Genomic DNA, 14,311 nt, shown 5'->3' with positions numbered 1-14,311 from the left:
TTTGTTTTTATGTGTTTAATGACGTGTCTCAAACAACTATAAATAAACAAATGAATCACTAGATTACAGTGAAAGAGGCAGAAGTTGTATAATGACATTGCCAGACTCCCCTAAGTGAGACTGTTTAGAAAATGCAGTGTTACCCCGAGGTTGACTGCTTTGGCCTAGCAGATGGACCACCTAACGCCAAACCAAATACTGTTCTCAAATTTAACACTTACAAGTTTCTTCAACAGACAGCCAAGCTTCCAAATATTAATCAGTTACTTTTCATGATCCACATGAACCACTCTTCACATCGACATGAATTAGAGCCACCACACAGCCCTCATTTATAAAGAAAATATGCCACTTTTAGAGCTAGTTCATCTGTTACTCCAGTTACTTGTAACATATAACAGGAGCAAATGCAGGAAGTTGAGTTGAGGAACAATGACTGCAAATCAGCATCAATGATCTGTTTTAACCAAATATGCTCTGGTATAGCTCAGCTAAAAACACAAACACTGAATCCTGAAGCATGTTGTTCACTACTAAGCCTGTTTGTGATGTTATCTTTACGTCATCATCTTCATCTACTGACTGTAGCTTTTTGAATAGCAGACAGTCGACTGTCCTGTTATAACAGACATGTTAACTGACCAGAGACACTTGTCTTGTTGATGGACTCATGGCGATGTGCAGCTTCAGTTCACAGCATGCGAACCCTTGCAGAATGAATATACATGAAACACTGGAATGTATATTTGGCGTTTTCTTTTTGGCTCTATTTTGTGGCCCAGCGGGGGATCCTACAATCATAGTGTAAACACTGAAACGTTCATTACTACTACTGCTATCTGCACAAACTGACGGTTCTTGACTTTCTTTGACTTAAACAGATAACAGCCTGTCATTTAGAAAATGACTGTTGATATGGACACACTCAACACTATCTTCTACTAGTTATTAAATGTATTGTCACTTGCACTGACTAACCTCCTTGGCCTGTGTCCAGGTGTTTCTGTGTGGAGTGTGTCGACCTCCTTGTTGGTCAAGGAGCAGCACATGCAGCCATCAAAGAGGACCCCTGGAACTGCTACATGTGTAGTCAGAAGGGTGTGTTTGGTCTACTGGGGCGTCGCACAGACTGGCCCAGCCGTCTCCAGCACTTCTTTGCAAATAATCATGACCAAGATTTTGTGAGTAATGGACCTTCAGGCTATAAATCCCACTGTCACACCAAAGAGGTTTTTCTTTACTGTGTGTCTCATCATCTCCCCCTCTCTCCCTCTCTCTCGGTGTTGTATTTCAGGATCCACCAAAGCTTTACCCCCCAGTCATGGTGGAGATGAGGAAGCCCATTCGTGTCCTGTCGCTATTTGACGGCATAGCAACAGGTTAGACAAGACGAAGGTCCCATTTATCTGATCAAAGTCTGCATGAACTGTTCTGGTTCTATCAAGTTACACTGGATGCCCTCTTTTCTTTAGTGAACGCAACATTTTCATAGTCATTTGGCCACAGTAAAATAAATTCATCCTTTTAGTTGATGTTATGATATATTGTCTTATCAGACATTAAAACATGAAAAGAATTTTTAATTTTTCACTTTTTACAGGGGGTTCCATGTAGTAGTTTTGTTGTCTGTCAATAATTACACAAAGAAATTTTTATTTAACACTATCATAATCACTTTAAGAGTTTATTAGTCAATAAGTGACTGATGTTTATGCATTATATTAATGAAGGGATACTGATGTAGGTTGAATATGTTACAGATATTGCATGAGTACTAAAAAATTGACAATTTAAGTCATTTTCAGTGCTTCTCAGCTTATGTCAGACAGCTCCAGAGCTGCGCCTCAATTTTAACTTTGGTTTTGGAAAAATTTAGAGGGCTTTTTCTATTAGTTATTTATGTTCTGTCTGACCTTTGACCCCGTCCTGTGCAGGGCTGCTGGTGCTAAAAGAACTTGGCATCCAAGTGGATCGCTATGTAGCTTCCGAGGTGTGCGAAGACTCCATCACTGTGGGAATTGTTCGGCATCAGGGTCGCATCATGTATGTTGGCGATGTGAGGAACGTCACACGCAAACATGTGAGTTTGCTTTCATTTTTTGCCTAGGGTTGTATGAAGTGTGCATACATGGTCTTCTTTCGGTTGTGCGCTGCTTCACATTCATACGAGTGGGCTCATGCAAACTGGTCAAATCGCAGCATGGCATGACAACTGTTTTAACATGCACCGATTTTTTAATTCTTACATGTGGGAAATGAGCAGATATTAAATGACTTAGTAATGATAGGAACAACACACTGAGGAATAGTCAGCTACGATTACAGATGTGTTGCTAAGCAACTGCAAAAATCCTGCAAGAACATAAATCCTTGCATGTTCCTGTACCGAAACAGAAACACACATTCATCAGAAAGAGAATATGTGCAGAAAAGGGGAAAGAAAGAGATGAAACATGCTTTATTTGGATGTGATAGTGGGTGGAGGCATGAAGGCAACACAGACTGTAAACTCAAGTGAGATACAGGTTGTCTGTGTTTGCAACTATAGGTCAACTCATTTTTGGTTTGGCTGGTTAATTTGAGCTAATAGGAGATTTTTGAAACTATCATTATCGACGGAACTTACGTTATCGACTTTTTCCTGTTCCAATACATTTGCCTTTTTAAAAGCCGATTTCATTAATCGGCCAAAGTTCCACCAATAATGACAGTTTCTAAAGCGTCCTCTAAGTAGGACTACAGTTGTGAATATGAAACCGTTTAAAATAATACGATTGAGAGGGATGGACAGCTACTGAATCAGAAGCCCAAGCATTCCAGTTCTTAAACACCACACACTGTATCATTTTATCTCCTGACTATCAACACTAACTGACCCAGACTAAAACAGACTCAGTACAGCTTGATCCAATAAGTCACAACAGCCAGATCATATTTACAATCACCTCAAACAGACCTAATGTGTGTCCCTGCCTTAAAAAGCTTCAGAGTGCAGCGCTGCTCTGACGACACAAAGCTGGCAGCTGTGCTATTAATATTTTCGGGCTAATTGGCTAATTGTTGCATGTAATGATTTCAGACAGTGGGATGTTGAAATTCTTCAATTTGGCAACATTTTGATGAATTACTTGAACTTGCCCACAAATGAAGTGGAACATGCAGAATGATATGGTAAAATTAGCATTTTACAAAAAGTTTGCGCAGTTTAATGTTTGGTGAGTCCAACTTGAAAAACTACAAGGAAGCCTCACAGAAAAATGCAAGAGAAGTTATAATACAAAATTAGATTATAAAATTGTTCTTGCATGAGACCCCTGCACAGGGTCTCCTTTTTCTATCACAGGAGAACCAGAGAGATCTGGACCCCAACCCTCCCAAACATAACATCTGCAGTCTTGGTTATGCCTGACAATCATGCTGCGCACTCCACGACCCATATGGCCGTACTATTTAGTATGCAAGAAAAAGATTTATTATGTCCCTATACACAGTATGTGAAATACAATATGCAAAAAATACCAGGATGTCCGACTGCATCTAGTTGCATTTTGCAATATGCAAGCTAGCATGCTTTTCTGGCTATTCTGACCCACAATCCTCATTGACTGAGCCACGGACAAATGACAGCTTAGTGACAGCTAACAGAAGCAGCTATGACAGATGACAGTACATTTATGTGTCCCACATATGAAAATCTACATTGCATTCACTTATAACCTAAAACTTAACCCTTTGACACCTGAGGAAAAATTGCCTTGATTTCTTAAGAAACATAAGAGGAAGGAAATAATCTACATTTGTTGAAAATAAATAAACAAGAAGAAAATTTTACAAATTAAACAAATAAGGCAAACAAGACATGGAAAAGATGTTTAGAAATTATGTAAATTCTGTAACATATTTTCTTCTGTTTGTTTTTTTCCCCCAGACATTTTTCCCAAACGTTTTTTAAAATAATTTTCTAAATCTGAAAATGACTTGCAATTTATGGATTTTCTTTTTTTACCAAGCTGCTTGTTGCCATTAGGTCCCATGTTTTTGAAAGAAAATGCACCAATAATAGTTTAAATACATGTGAAAGGTGTCTGTGAAAAGTAATATCTCTCCAGGTTTCAAAGGGTTAAATCTACATACATTGCAAAGTAACAACAGCAAAGCTCTCCAGGTTGATTTTAGTTTCTGGCAAGTTAAACAAATGGCGTTTTGTTGTTTTGCACTACAGACTGCAACCAATATATCACTCAGAGGGTCAAAGATGCGGCGTTATGATGGAGTAGTATGCTGTGAAAACAGCTGCAATACATATTAAACGTAAAAAGAAAAAGTTTGTGATTGTGAATGCGGACAAGTTTCCCTAAAATGCTACATCAACAGTTAAACATCATCATATAACATTATTCCTGGCGTCTGGCATTGCAAAGGTTTTTCTAACATGCTTCATTACCAAAGTTCATGAACTTATTTCAGTTAAAGAATGGAGACAACAACATGATAAAAGCATGTTTAAAGCATCCACTGGACTCTACAAGGGTCCATCTACATCATATCATTATCTATACAGCCTCTGCCTTTATCTCTGTGTTTCTGACTCTGTATCTTATCTGTACACAGATACAGGAGTGGGGTCCCTTTGACCTAGTTATTGGTGGAAGCCCATGCAATGACCTCTCTATAGTCAACCCTGCTAGGAAAGGTCTTTATGGTAGGTTTACTGTTATGACTTTCTTTGTGATGTGGGTTAAGATCCTGTCCAAATACCAACAAGTTGATTATCTGTACAGACAAATCACCAAAGTATCATCAATATTTGCCCCTTCCTGTACTTCAGCTCTGATCAATGACTGTTTCTGTCCCACAGAGGGCACTGGCCGCCTGTTCTTTGAGTTTTACAGGCTGCTCCACGAGGCTCGGCCAAAGGAGGGGGAGAACAGGCCTTTCTTCTGGCTCTTTGAAAATGTGGTTGCCATGGGTGTCAGCGATAAGAGGGACATATCTCGCTTCTTAGAGGTCAGCTGCTCTCTGCCTGAACTTGTTGCTAAAGATTTATCTAATCGTACAGGTCATAACTTCCATTAACTAGTTAAATCTTAGACTGCAGTGTAGATAGAGAATGATGTGCCGCCCGTAACAAAAAGATTGATGGTTTATGAATGCCCCCTTGTGGCACAAATTCATTATTGTTTGACACAGATAATGAGAAGGGAGCACTGACTCTTAATGAAATAGTTTTAATGTGCTATGTTTAATGTTTGATTTTTAGAGATTTTCACCTGACCCTAAATTAATTTTGGTCAATCAAAACTATAAAAGAATCAGTTATGTCTATTAAGGTCTGCTTCACTGTACTGTAATACACTGCACATACAAAGCATCTTACCTTGGTTTCTGGTGTCTTTTGTCCTCTGCTTTACTTGGATTTCAGTGCAACCCTGTGATGATTGATGCCAAGGAAGTGTCTGCTGCCCACCGCGCCCGCTACTTCTGGGGTAACCTTCCTGGCATGAACAGGTTGGTGTTTGAATGGTGAGGGAAGCAGCGGCCTGTGTTATACACAAGGATGCAAATAAACCCGTTAAGCAAGGGACTATATTTATAAAATTGCTGCTTAACATAGCACAAGTTTTTTTTTTTTTTAGTTTTAAAGATATTTTTAGGGCGTTTTTGCCTTTAATTGATAGACCAGCACAAGTGTAAAAGGGGGGGGGCATGCAGCAAAGGGCCAAGGCCAGATTCGAACCCGTGGCTGCTTCAGCGAGGACACAGCCACCTCCATGTAGGGGACGACCGCTCTATCCACTGAGCCACCAGGGACCCCATAGCACTGGCTTTTAACAAGAAATTTCCTGAATATATATATATTTTAAAAAAGTAAAAAAACAAACAAGAAAATGACCCAAAAACTTAGGAAAATAAAAAAAAATACATGTATGGATTCATTTTCTGACATATATTGTTATAATTATATTTTTAACACTAAGTATCATTTTCTTTTCCTTTAAAAAATAATCGTTCTCTTATAATCCTTCCTCCTTTGGAAAAAAAAAAAAAAACCACACATTTGCAGGTTAAGATGAGTTTAAGGGTTAAGATGGTGACAAACCAGTAGTATATTAACTAAATTAAGAAATTAATTCTTAGGACTTTAGAATCAGGATCTGCTCACCTCAGGCGGTGTGGTTGGGGACGGGGACCGCTTCTGAGCTTTCAACTGCACAAAGTCCGTGCTGCTGCTGCTGCCTTGGCTTAAAACGTTAGTCCCTGTGAAACAGACATTTAATTTTTAATCAATAATTGTTAAGAAATCCTTAAATTAAATATTTTTGTGCTAATTTCGGGTCTCCTTTTTTGTTTTTTATTTTTAATTTTATAATTAGTATAATATATATAAATATATATATATATATATATATATATATATTTATTTTTTTTATACAAATTCTGTACTAATTTTGAGTAATTTCTTGTCAAGTCACTAATTACCTTCTCCCATTTTTTTCACCAAAAAAATTCTCGGGTTTTAAAGGGTTAAGCGCTTTTGGACTACGTTTGTACAGTTTGTTGACAATAGTTACATACTTTTACTTAAGGTTTTGACTTGTCTTCCAACGGAGTATTTTCACAGTGTGGTATTAGTACTTCTCCTTCCATGCAGTATATTACTTGGTTAAGCATAGAGCTCATTTACATCGTTATTTGCAGGCGGAAACGTTAGAAAACAGCTGGCAGTTGCTAGCTTAGTAGCTCGCTATACAACAGTTAAACCGACGAAAACCGACGTTTTTAATTAATGTTCTTACAAACGGAGCTGACGGCACAGTTTAACAAAACCAATCATTTATACTTCTATCATGTTTATCACTTACTTCAAGGGGGATATAAGCCAAATGTGTTATTTTTAACTTACACTCAGGCGGCTGCTGACTAAGTTGAAGTTGTCCATGGCTACGCAGCTAAAGCCACGCAGCTGTTTGGTTGCGCAGACGGAACGTGATTACGGTGATTACGAACGTACGAACGTAAGTGTAGGCTTCCGTGATTGGCTGAGAAGAGGGAGACATCTGATTGGCTACAGATAATTAGCATAAAATATGCACAGGTGAAATTCACACATGACAAAAACAAAATGTCGGTTCAACAGTCTGCATACAAAGGTGACAAAGTCTAAATATGGTTTTAAAGAAAACTGCACATACTTTTACATAGACTACATATATTGATGGAAACTATTTGAAACAAGCAGTATTTGTGTGTGTGTGTGCATGAGAAACACAATTATACATAAGGATTTTGTCTGCACTGAAAAATATTTTTGTGAAGAGTCACTCATATAAATCACGAAATACATTTATGAATCCTCCTGTGCACATTTATTATTACCAAGACCCATCTGATTCCCCAAACGCACCCCACCAAGTCGTGTGTAAACCTAATCAGTTTGAATAGAAGATCTGTCTATTTTAGAGGACACTTGAAAAGACAGACTACTATCCGCAAAGGAAAAAAAGTGCAGGTACTTTGTAGGCATCAGATTTGTTAAGTGAAGAGCTTCAAAGTCTAAATATTAATTGTGGCTCATGTTATTTCTCTTTTCAGGCCTTTGAGTGCCATGTGCAGTGACAGAGTGGACCTCCAGGATTGCTTAGAACACGGCAGAACAGCAAAGGTACTTGTGTAATACTTTGATGGAAAAATTATATTACAACAGAAATACATGAGTCTTTACATTTATTATGCTACAGTGATTTAGTAGAGGAGCATTTTCAAACAGTAAATGCAGACAGATCATTTTTGTTTTTTTCCTGTTCTTTTAAAACCAGTTTATGAGAGTCAGACATGTAAGCAAAAATCAAATTGCCAAAAGCAGGAGTAAGTAATTATGCACACTGGTGGCTCCCAGTGGCAGCAAGAGGTAACAGTTCAAAAGTGCGTCGATCAGGACTGAGAACCTCACAGAATCCTCATCTCAATCAAACAATCTGATCTGTAATGCAGTAATAAAAGAGACAAAATCTCAGATTTTGCAGTCATATGCATCAAACAAAAAAACCATAAAGCTTATTAGATTCATGTGTGGATGGATTACTAAACAGTGTCAGGTAGCCTGCTGACCCTCATTTGTAAAATGTAACTCAAATGAACTCCAGCTGACCAGGAAGAGACTCAAAATTACCACAATGAGACGCAAAAAGACAACAAAAAGATGCAAAGGTACTACAAAGACACAAAATACAACCATAAGGAGACAAAAAATGACTACAAAATGACCAAAAGAGACACAAAGAAACCCACAAGGAGACACAAAATAACCACAAAGAGAATCAAAACAACCAAACAGAGACAGAAAATTACCTAAAAAAGACCAAAAAAAGCCAAGTAAGATACACAATTACCATTAAGAGACACAAAACGACTACAAAGAGAAACAAAACATCCCCAAGGAGACACAAAATGACCACAGTGACACACAAAATAAATACAAGGGGACACAAATTACTACAATAAGACACAAAACAACTACAAAGAGACACAAAAACATCCATAAGGAGACCACAAAAAGATGCATAACGACTAGAAAGAGATGCAAAACCAGCACAAAGTCTACGTTTTGTCCTGTATAGGAGAGGTGGTTGGGCTCTTTGCATATCTGAGGCCAGGGGCTGATTGCTACTTTACTCATGAATTCACGGACTAATATTCCCGTTATTCCTTTATCTTCTCTGTCAGTTTGGCAAGGTGAGGACCATCACCACCAGGTCTAATTCCATCAAGCAGGGCAAGGACCAGCACTTCCCTGTCTACATGAACGAGAAGGAAGACATACTCTGGTGCACTGAGATGGAGAGGTATGTAACGGAAAATATCATTCTTCAAACTACCTTTCACAGCTATTTCAGTGTTCATAATCTCAAAATGATCTCCCTGTCTGCTCCACTCTTCTGCCCCCTGCCTGTGTGTCTGTCCTGCTGGTTGCTTTGTATCTGTCTGGTTTCTCTGTCAGGGTCTTTGGCTTCCCAGTCCACTATACGGACGTGTCCAACATGAGCCGACTGGCAAGGCAAAGGCTCCTGGGCAGATCATGGAGCGTCCCGGTTATCCGCCACCTGTTTGCACCACTCAAAGATTACTTTGCCTGTGTTTGAGCTGCAAGAAATAACTCGCTCGGAACCATTTAGGAACTACAACATGTATGTTGTGACTAGAAATAAGAGCCTTGATCCTCAAATTATACTCCTGTATAATTTGCAAGCGAAACATTGACGTAGATTTCACATTATTTCTTGTATTTTAATTGTAATTCTTATTCTATTTAATTTTGATATGTCATTTTACCTTTTAGCAGTGTTATCAAGTATTGTTGATTTGTTTGTGCAAGCTATACTTGAGACTATGCTTTCTTCTCAAGACACTGAGACAGAAAAGTGCTAAACATGTATTTTAAAAAGAAACGGCAACGCGATGGGAAAGATCCTGAAAGTTAGGAAATAAGATATGTGAAATGTTTCTGCTGTGTGAGCGCACTGTACTTCGGAGCTGCGAGATTCCCACCTGCAGTGCGGCCATGCTTCCAGCTACTGAGCCTCACAGAGATGTGACGAGAAAGGCCATTTTCTTCAGTGTCAGGAGAGCTGTGTCTCTAAGAATCCAAAACACCAGATCACATATACCTCTTTGTTTACAGTTTCTATACACAACTGAAGGTAATAAAGGTACTACTGTAATATGGTTACAATACCATGGTGCTCCGAGATGATGAGAAACATCATAGCCCATGTGGTGCTACAACTCTAGACAATACGGAGCCCTCTTAACCTGTTGCTGGAAAAAACTTTTGTTTGATGTTTTTAATGATAAAAACAAATCTGTTCTGTGCCGTTTCATTCACTTCAAGGGAAGTGAGAGACAGTAGACTGCAAAATAGAGCATATCCTCTTTTCTGCATTTTACAGCTTTTATACAGTTTGTACTGGTGCTCATTTAATCTCTCAGCCTTGCCACAGTCGGGCTCACTGCCTGGATCTGCACAAACAGAACGTGAAGCTAAAGCCACATGGGAAATGATGTTTTCTGTCATTCAAAAAAAAAAAGGAAAAAAAAAATAGATCGTCTGTGAAACTATTTTTTTCTAGTTTCATCCTGACCAATGACATTACTGTACAACTGTTATTTAGTGTGGTTGCTGGAGGGAGGGAGGAAGGGTGACCAGGCCGGGTAACTCTCCTCATCAACTTCCACCTCTCGAAACTGAAAAACTGTCAGGTGAAAAATCCTCAACAATATGGTGCGGCTTCACAAAGTTCTTCTACCTTTTTATAGCAATTTTGTGCTGTTTTATCAACATTATAAAGCACTTTTATATGTATACTTTCTTTTTTTCTTGATATTTTAAAAAAAATATTGGTTCTTGTGAATTTTTTTTTGTTTGTTTTATGATGTGAACTGATCTACCCTCGTGTAATACTTTTTGTATACAGTAGGGCTGTGCCAATAGAAGTGAAAGAATGGATTTTGATATGTGAAACCCATGTTATTTGACTCTATGTACAGTAGATGGATTTGACATTTGTAACCCCTTTCCCTCCCTCCATCATCCATATTGTTCCCTGTTTTAAAGCAGCGATACAGTATGTTATACCCAGATTCAAAGAATGTCTATTTCTATTAAGATTGTAAAATGTAAGACAGAGTTGGGGAACTACGTCATGCGCTTTGTATAATATTTTGTCCCTTGTGAAGGACAGTCGGCTCTTTGCCGTTTCCCTGATTAATCGTAGTCGTCATGTTGACAAATTTAGATGCTGATCCAAATTTGGATTATGTTAACAAACTAAATTCTCTTGATTGTAACCTCTAAGATAAATATGGAGGATTTAGGCTGCAGTTCGTCAAAACGTAAAACTGACACAGTGTTTGACGGAGGTGTCGGCACTCAAAGAGGGTAATAAAAACAGATGCTATCGCTTATCTATATCATATTTAAGATTCTAAATTTGAAATTTAATTTCTTAATGTAATTAATTTCTTAAGTGACCTTATTGCCATCATTTTTGTCCATGCGCTCAATATGAGCTCTTGTGATATTTTAACCAGATGTTATCCCCCCCTCCTTCTCCTATAATACTTAACATCCCCTCATGTTTGTACATTTTGTACATAGAGTTTTCCGGTTGCTGTTTTCAATTTGTTTTTATCTTTTTTTTTTAATTACGTATGAGATGTACAAATATAATTCTTTGCTAATATATATCATCAAATTAGGAAGAAATCTTAGGTTAAAAATTAAAAAAATCAAGTGACAAATTTGATTCAAAACTTGCTTTGAGCGTTAGACGTAGGGAGACTCCAAGTCAACTACTTTATCGTACTGATTTGTTTGTGTCAAGTGAATCCAGATTTAATGTCATGTGATCTTAATAGTGGCCTACAGACAGCTTTAAAATGAACGGTCTCAACTTCACTGCACAGCCCTACATGGTGGTGTTTTTGTTTATGTTTTTTGGCTTCTGTTTCCTTTTGTAAAACTTTAAAAAGGGGGATTGTAGGTGTTTCCGATGGTGCTAAACATTTTATCTAAACAAGAAAAATATATTTGATTGGAAGAGAAATAAACATGTCTTGACAATGACTGTTTTTAAGTTCCTTGTAGTAACAGAAAAGAATTATTATTTCACTCATATAAATATATTAACAAAGGCATTTTAACTTTGTACTTGAAAAAATAAGGATAACAAATAATGAAAGGTTTCCTATATTGTTTTAGACTAGAGATTGCTGTAGTTGGTGCTTATCTGTGGGAAAATCGTGTGAGAAAAAAAAACGGTAATAACTTTTACTGTAGCATAATGTATGCTTAATACGCATTGCTTCTTAATCCTACATTCCATGCCGTAATATTCTCCATGTCTGTTTTCAAAAATGTTGTTTTGAATTGATGTTTTTTGTTTAAATTATCAGAAACAACATTTGAGTTTTACTGTTCAAGGCAGGTCAATAATTTTATATTCGGTGATACTCTGTGTGACTTTCTTTCTGTCATAACTGTTAATGGCCTATACGCTTTTTCCTCAAGACCAGTTCGTACAGCAAATGTAGCAGTCATTCTCCACTTTGACCCTTCCCTCCCTCCCCCATACTTAAGTTTAGTGTCCAGAGAGAAGATAAAGGCTCCGTATGTACTTGTGCTGGAGAACACTTGAATAAATGTATTGTTTTTGTGCAAAAATCTGCCACCTCCTGTCCTTTTTTAAAATTCGTATTTGATAAAAATGTATGTAACATTTTGGATCAAAGCCCCTGAAAATGTTTTCAATCTCAAATATAAATAAAATAACACATTATTAGTTGTTATTTACCAACAGTGGTGGAATATAAATAAGCAGATTCACTCAAAAACTACACTTACAGGAGCATTTCAGTCTCATGCCACTTTCTATTTCTACTCCACTGCACTTCAGAAGAAAATAATATATTTTTTACTATACTACAATAAGTTGATAAATTAAATTAGTTACTTTACAAATGATTTTTTAACACATAACTTGTAGAAATATAAAGGTACAGCTGAATCCATAAATGAATTCATCAGAAAATCAATTCGCAACTATTTTGGTAATTGTCTAAATATTATTCATGCAAAGAAACCTCCGTATAATACAATAAGTTGTTAATATAAATTAGTTACTTTACAAATTCTTTTTTTAAACACATATCATATAAAAATAAACAGGTGCAGCTGAATCCATTAATGAATTCATCAGAAAATCATTGTTTAAATATTATTCATGCAAAATACCTCCCTACTCAAATTTTGAGTATTTTGTGATTGATTTGCCAAAAAAGGTCCAAAACGCACAGTTAAAGTTAAAGATGGATTTAGCTGATAGTGATTGGGGGTGGGGGTGGGAATCAATAAATATTGCAATATTATCACTATAGTGAAATCTTTAGGTCACAAAAATTGTGAGGTAAAAATTGAATATGACAGCCCAACTCAAAATGATGATAGATATTGTAATTAAGAAAAGCTATCTTAGTGTTAAGATAGAAAAAAAGTTAGAATTATGTGAAGAAAACCACTTGATAATTGCACAAATGGGCTTCCATTGACACAGGGCCTCATTATAATGCTAATATTTTAGTTGTTGGACAGTTCCAACCATAATTAATGTTCTCATTACTGTGTTTTGGCCTCTTATTGTCAGGGGGCTGATAGTGGAGATGTGGATATTGATATTCAGCTCCAGTTTCCATGCCATCCTGCCCTCCAGCAGGGGATTTGTTGCTCAGTGTGTTGACACCTGGGTCCTCACCACCAACAGTGCTTCAAATAAGGGTGTTGCCCTGCAGCTTCTTACTGATCAGACCTGAACATGTATACACTCTAGTTCTTTACTCAGCCATCTATCACACAGAGTTCCCGCACTCGCTCTTGTATGTCCTGCTCATGCCCATAAACTCATAAATACATTATTTATCAGTTTAATATATATTTTTTCTTTTATTATAATTGCTGAGGATCAAGCCCAGGTTATGTGAGGTAAGACATAAAGAAAACTAAGCTATTAATATATTCAGTCAAAGGTCATAGAGACATTTAAGTCACTTAATCTATAATATTATTGATGATAATATATTAAAATATTCTATTATGCAGCCTCTCTGCTGATATCTTTATCTCACCCCCTTCTGCTGATAGTGGTACAGCCTCCTCCCAGTGGACACGCCCTGTGTCCAAAGTAATTGGTTGCTTAGGCGACCAAGCCTTCACTGGGCGCTGCTGATTGGAGCGTCACACCGTCTCGCGGCCTGGATGCTGCCAGCTGCATCAAATTAACCACGGGAAGGCGGAATGGTACCGGAAAACAGGTGATTAGCCTACAAAATAAAAGCATAAAATGTGTCCATAGTGAGTCCTATCATGTGCTTGTAGTCAAATACTTAAAGACCAGTGTAATGCTCTCAATCCTCAAAAAAAAAAAAAAAAAAAAGGCGAGGGTTGATTCACTGGGATGCTTATATTGACAGTATAAAATCTAATTTTAATTTAGTTTATCTGTCAAAATTAAAAAACAGTAGTAAAAACACAAGCATATAGCACAGTACACTAAAGTACCATCCTCATCACAAGATAGAGATAGCTGGTCGGTGTCTAAAGAGGAAAATACACCCCAATTATGTCTCAGAGTAACTGCCTACTTGTAATTGCTGAAGTATGTGTGAGGAGTAGTTATTTTACATTTAAACCATATATCTGCATTTATCCTAACAAAGTGCTATCATGGTACCAGTGTCCACTACCAAAATATATCTAGCA

The 14,311-nt window shown here is 37.3% G+C and overlaps 1 protein-coding gene and 1 long non-coding RNA gene across 6 annotated transcripts in view; one reads left to right on the top strand and one right to left on the bottom strand.

Annotated features, from left to right (window-relative positions):
* Positions 1-12,220, top strand: part of LOC121953434 (DNA (cytosine-5)-methyltransferase 3A-like) — a 50,691-nt gene extending 38,471 nt beyond the window's left edge. For 3 of the 5 annotated variants that reach the window (XM_042500537.1, XM_042500539.1, XM_042500536.1), the window contains 8 exons: positions 998-1,181; positions 1,295-1,379; positions 1,935-2,080; positions 4,612-4,702; positions 4,859-5,007; positions 5,423-5,508; positions 7,594-7,663; positions 8,725-9,127. In XM_042500537.1, the coding sequence (XP_042356471.1) occupies positions 998-1,181; positions 1,295-1,379; positions 1,935-2,080; positions 4,612-4,702; positions 4,859-5,007; positions 5,423-5,508; positions 7,594-7,663; positions 8,725-9,042 (1,129 nt within the window). In that variant the 3' untranslated portion in view covers positions 9,043-9,127. Of the gene's footprint in view, positions 1-997; positions 1,182-1,294; positions 1,380-1,934; positions 2,081-4,611; positions 4,703-4,858; positions 5,008-5,422; positions 5,509-7,593; positions 7,664-8,724 lie in introns of all 5 variants that reach the window. The other 2 variants (XM_042500540.1, XM_042500538.1) reach the window with 1 other exon arrangement.
* LOC121953438 lies at positions 5,471-6,961 on the bottom strand. Its single transcript, XR_006106513.1, has 3 exons — positions 6,905-6,961; positions 6,164-6,258; positions 5,471-5,540 (listed from the first exon to the last, which is right to left on the bottom strand). It is a non-coding gene; the product is annotated as an uncharacterized LOC121953438 (long non-coding RNA).
* Positions 12,221-14,311: the final 2,091 nt, after the last annotated feature.

The sequence above is a fragment of the Plectropomus leopardus genome, chromosome 14, assembly GCF_008729295.1.
Source record: "Plectropomus leopardus isolate mb chromosome 14, YSFRI_Pleo_2.0, whole genome shotgun sequence".
Taxonomy (NCBI): Eukaryota; Metazoa; Chordata; class Actinopteri; order Perciformes; family Serranidae; genus Plectropomus; species Plectropomus leopardus.
Note: the sequence above shows the minus strand (reverse complement) of the source record. Positions and strands in the feature narration are given on the sequence as shown.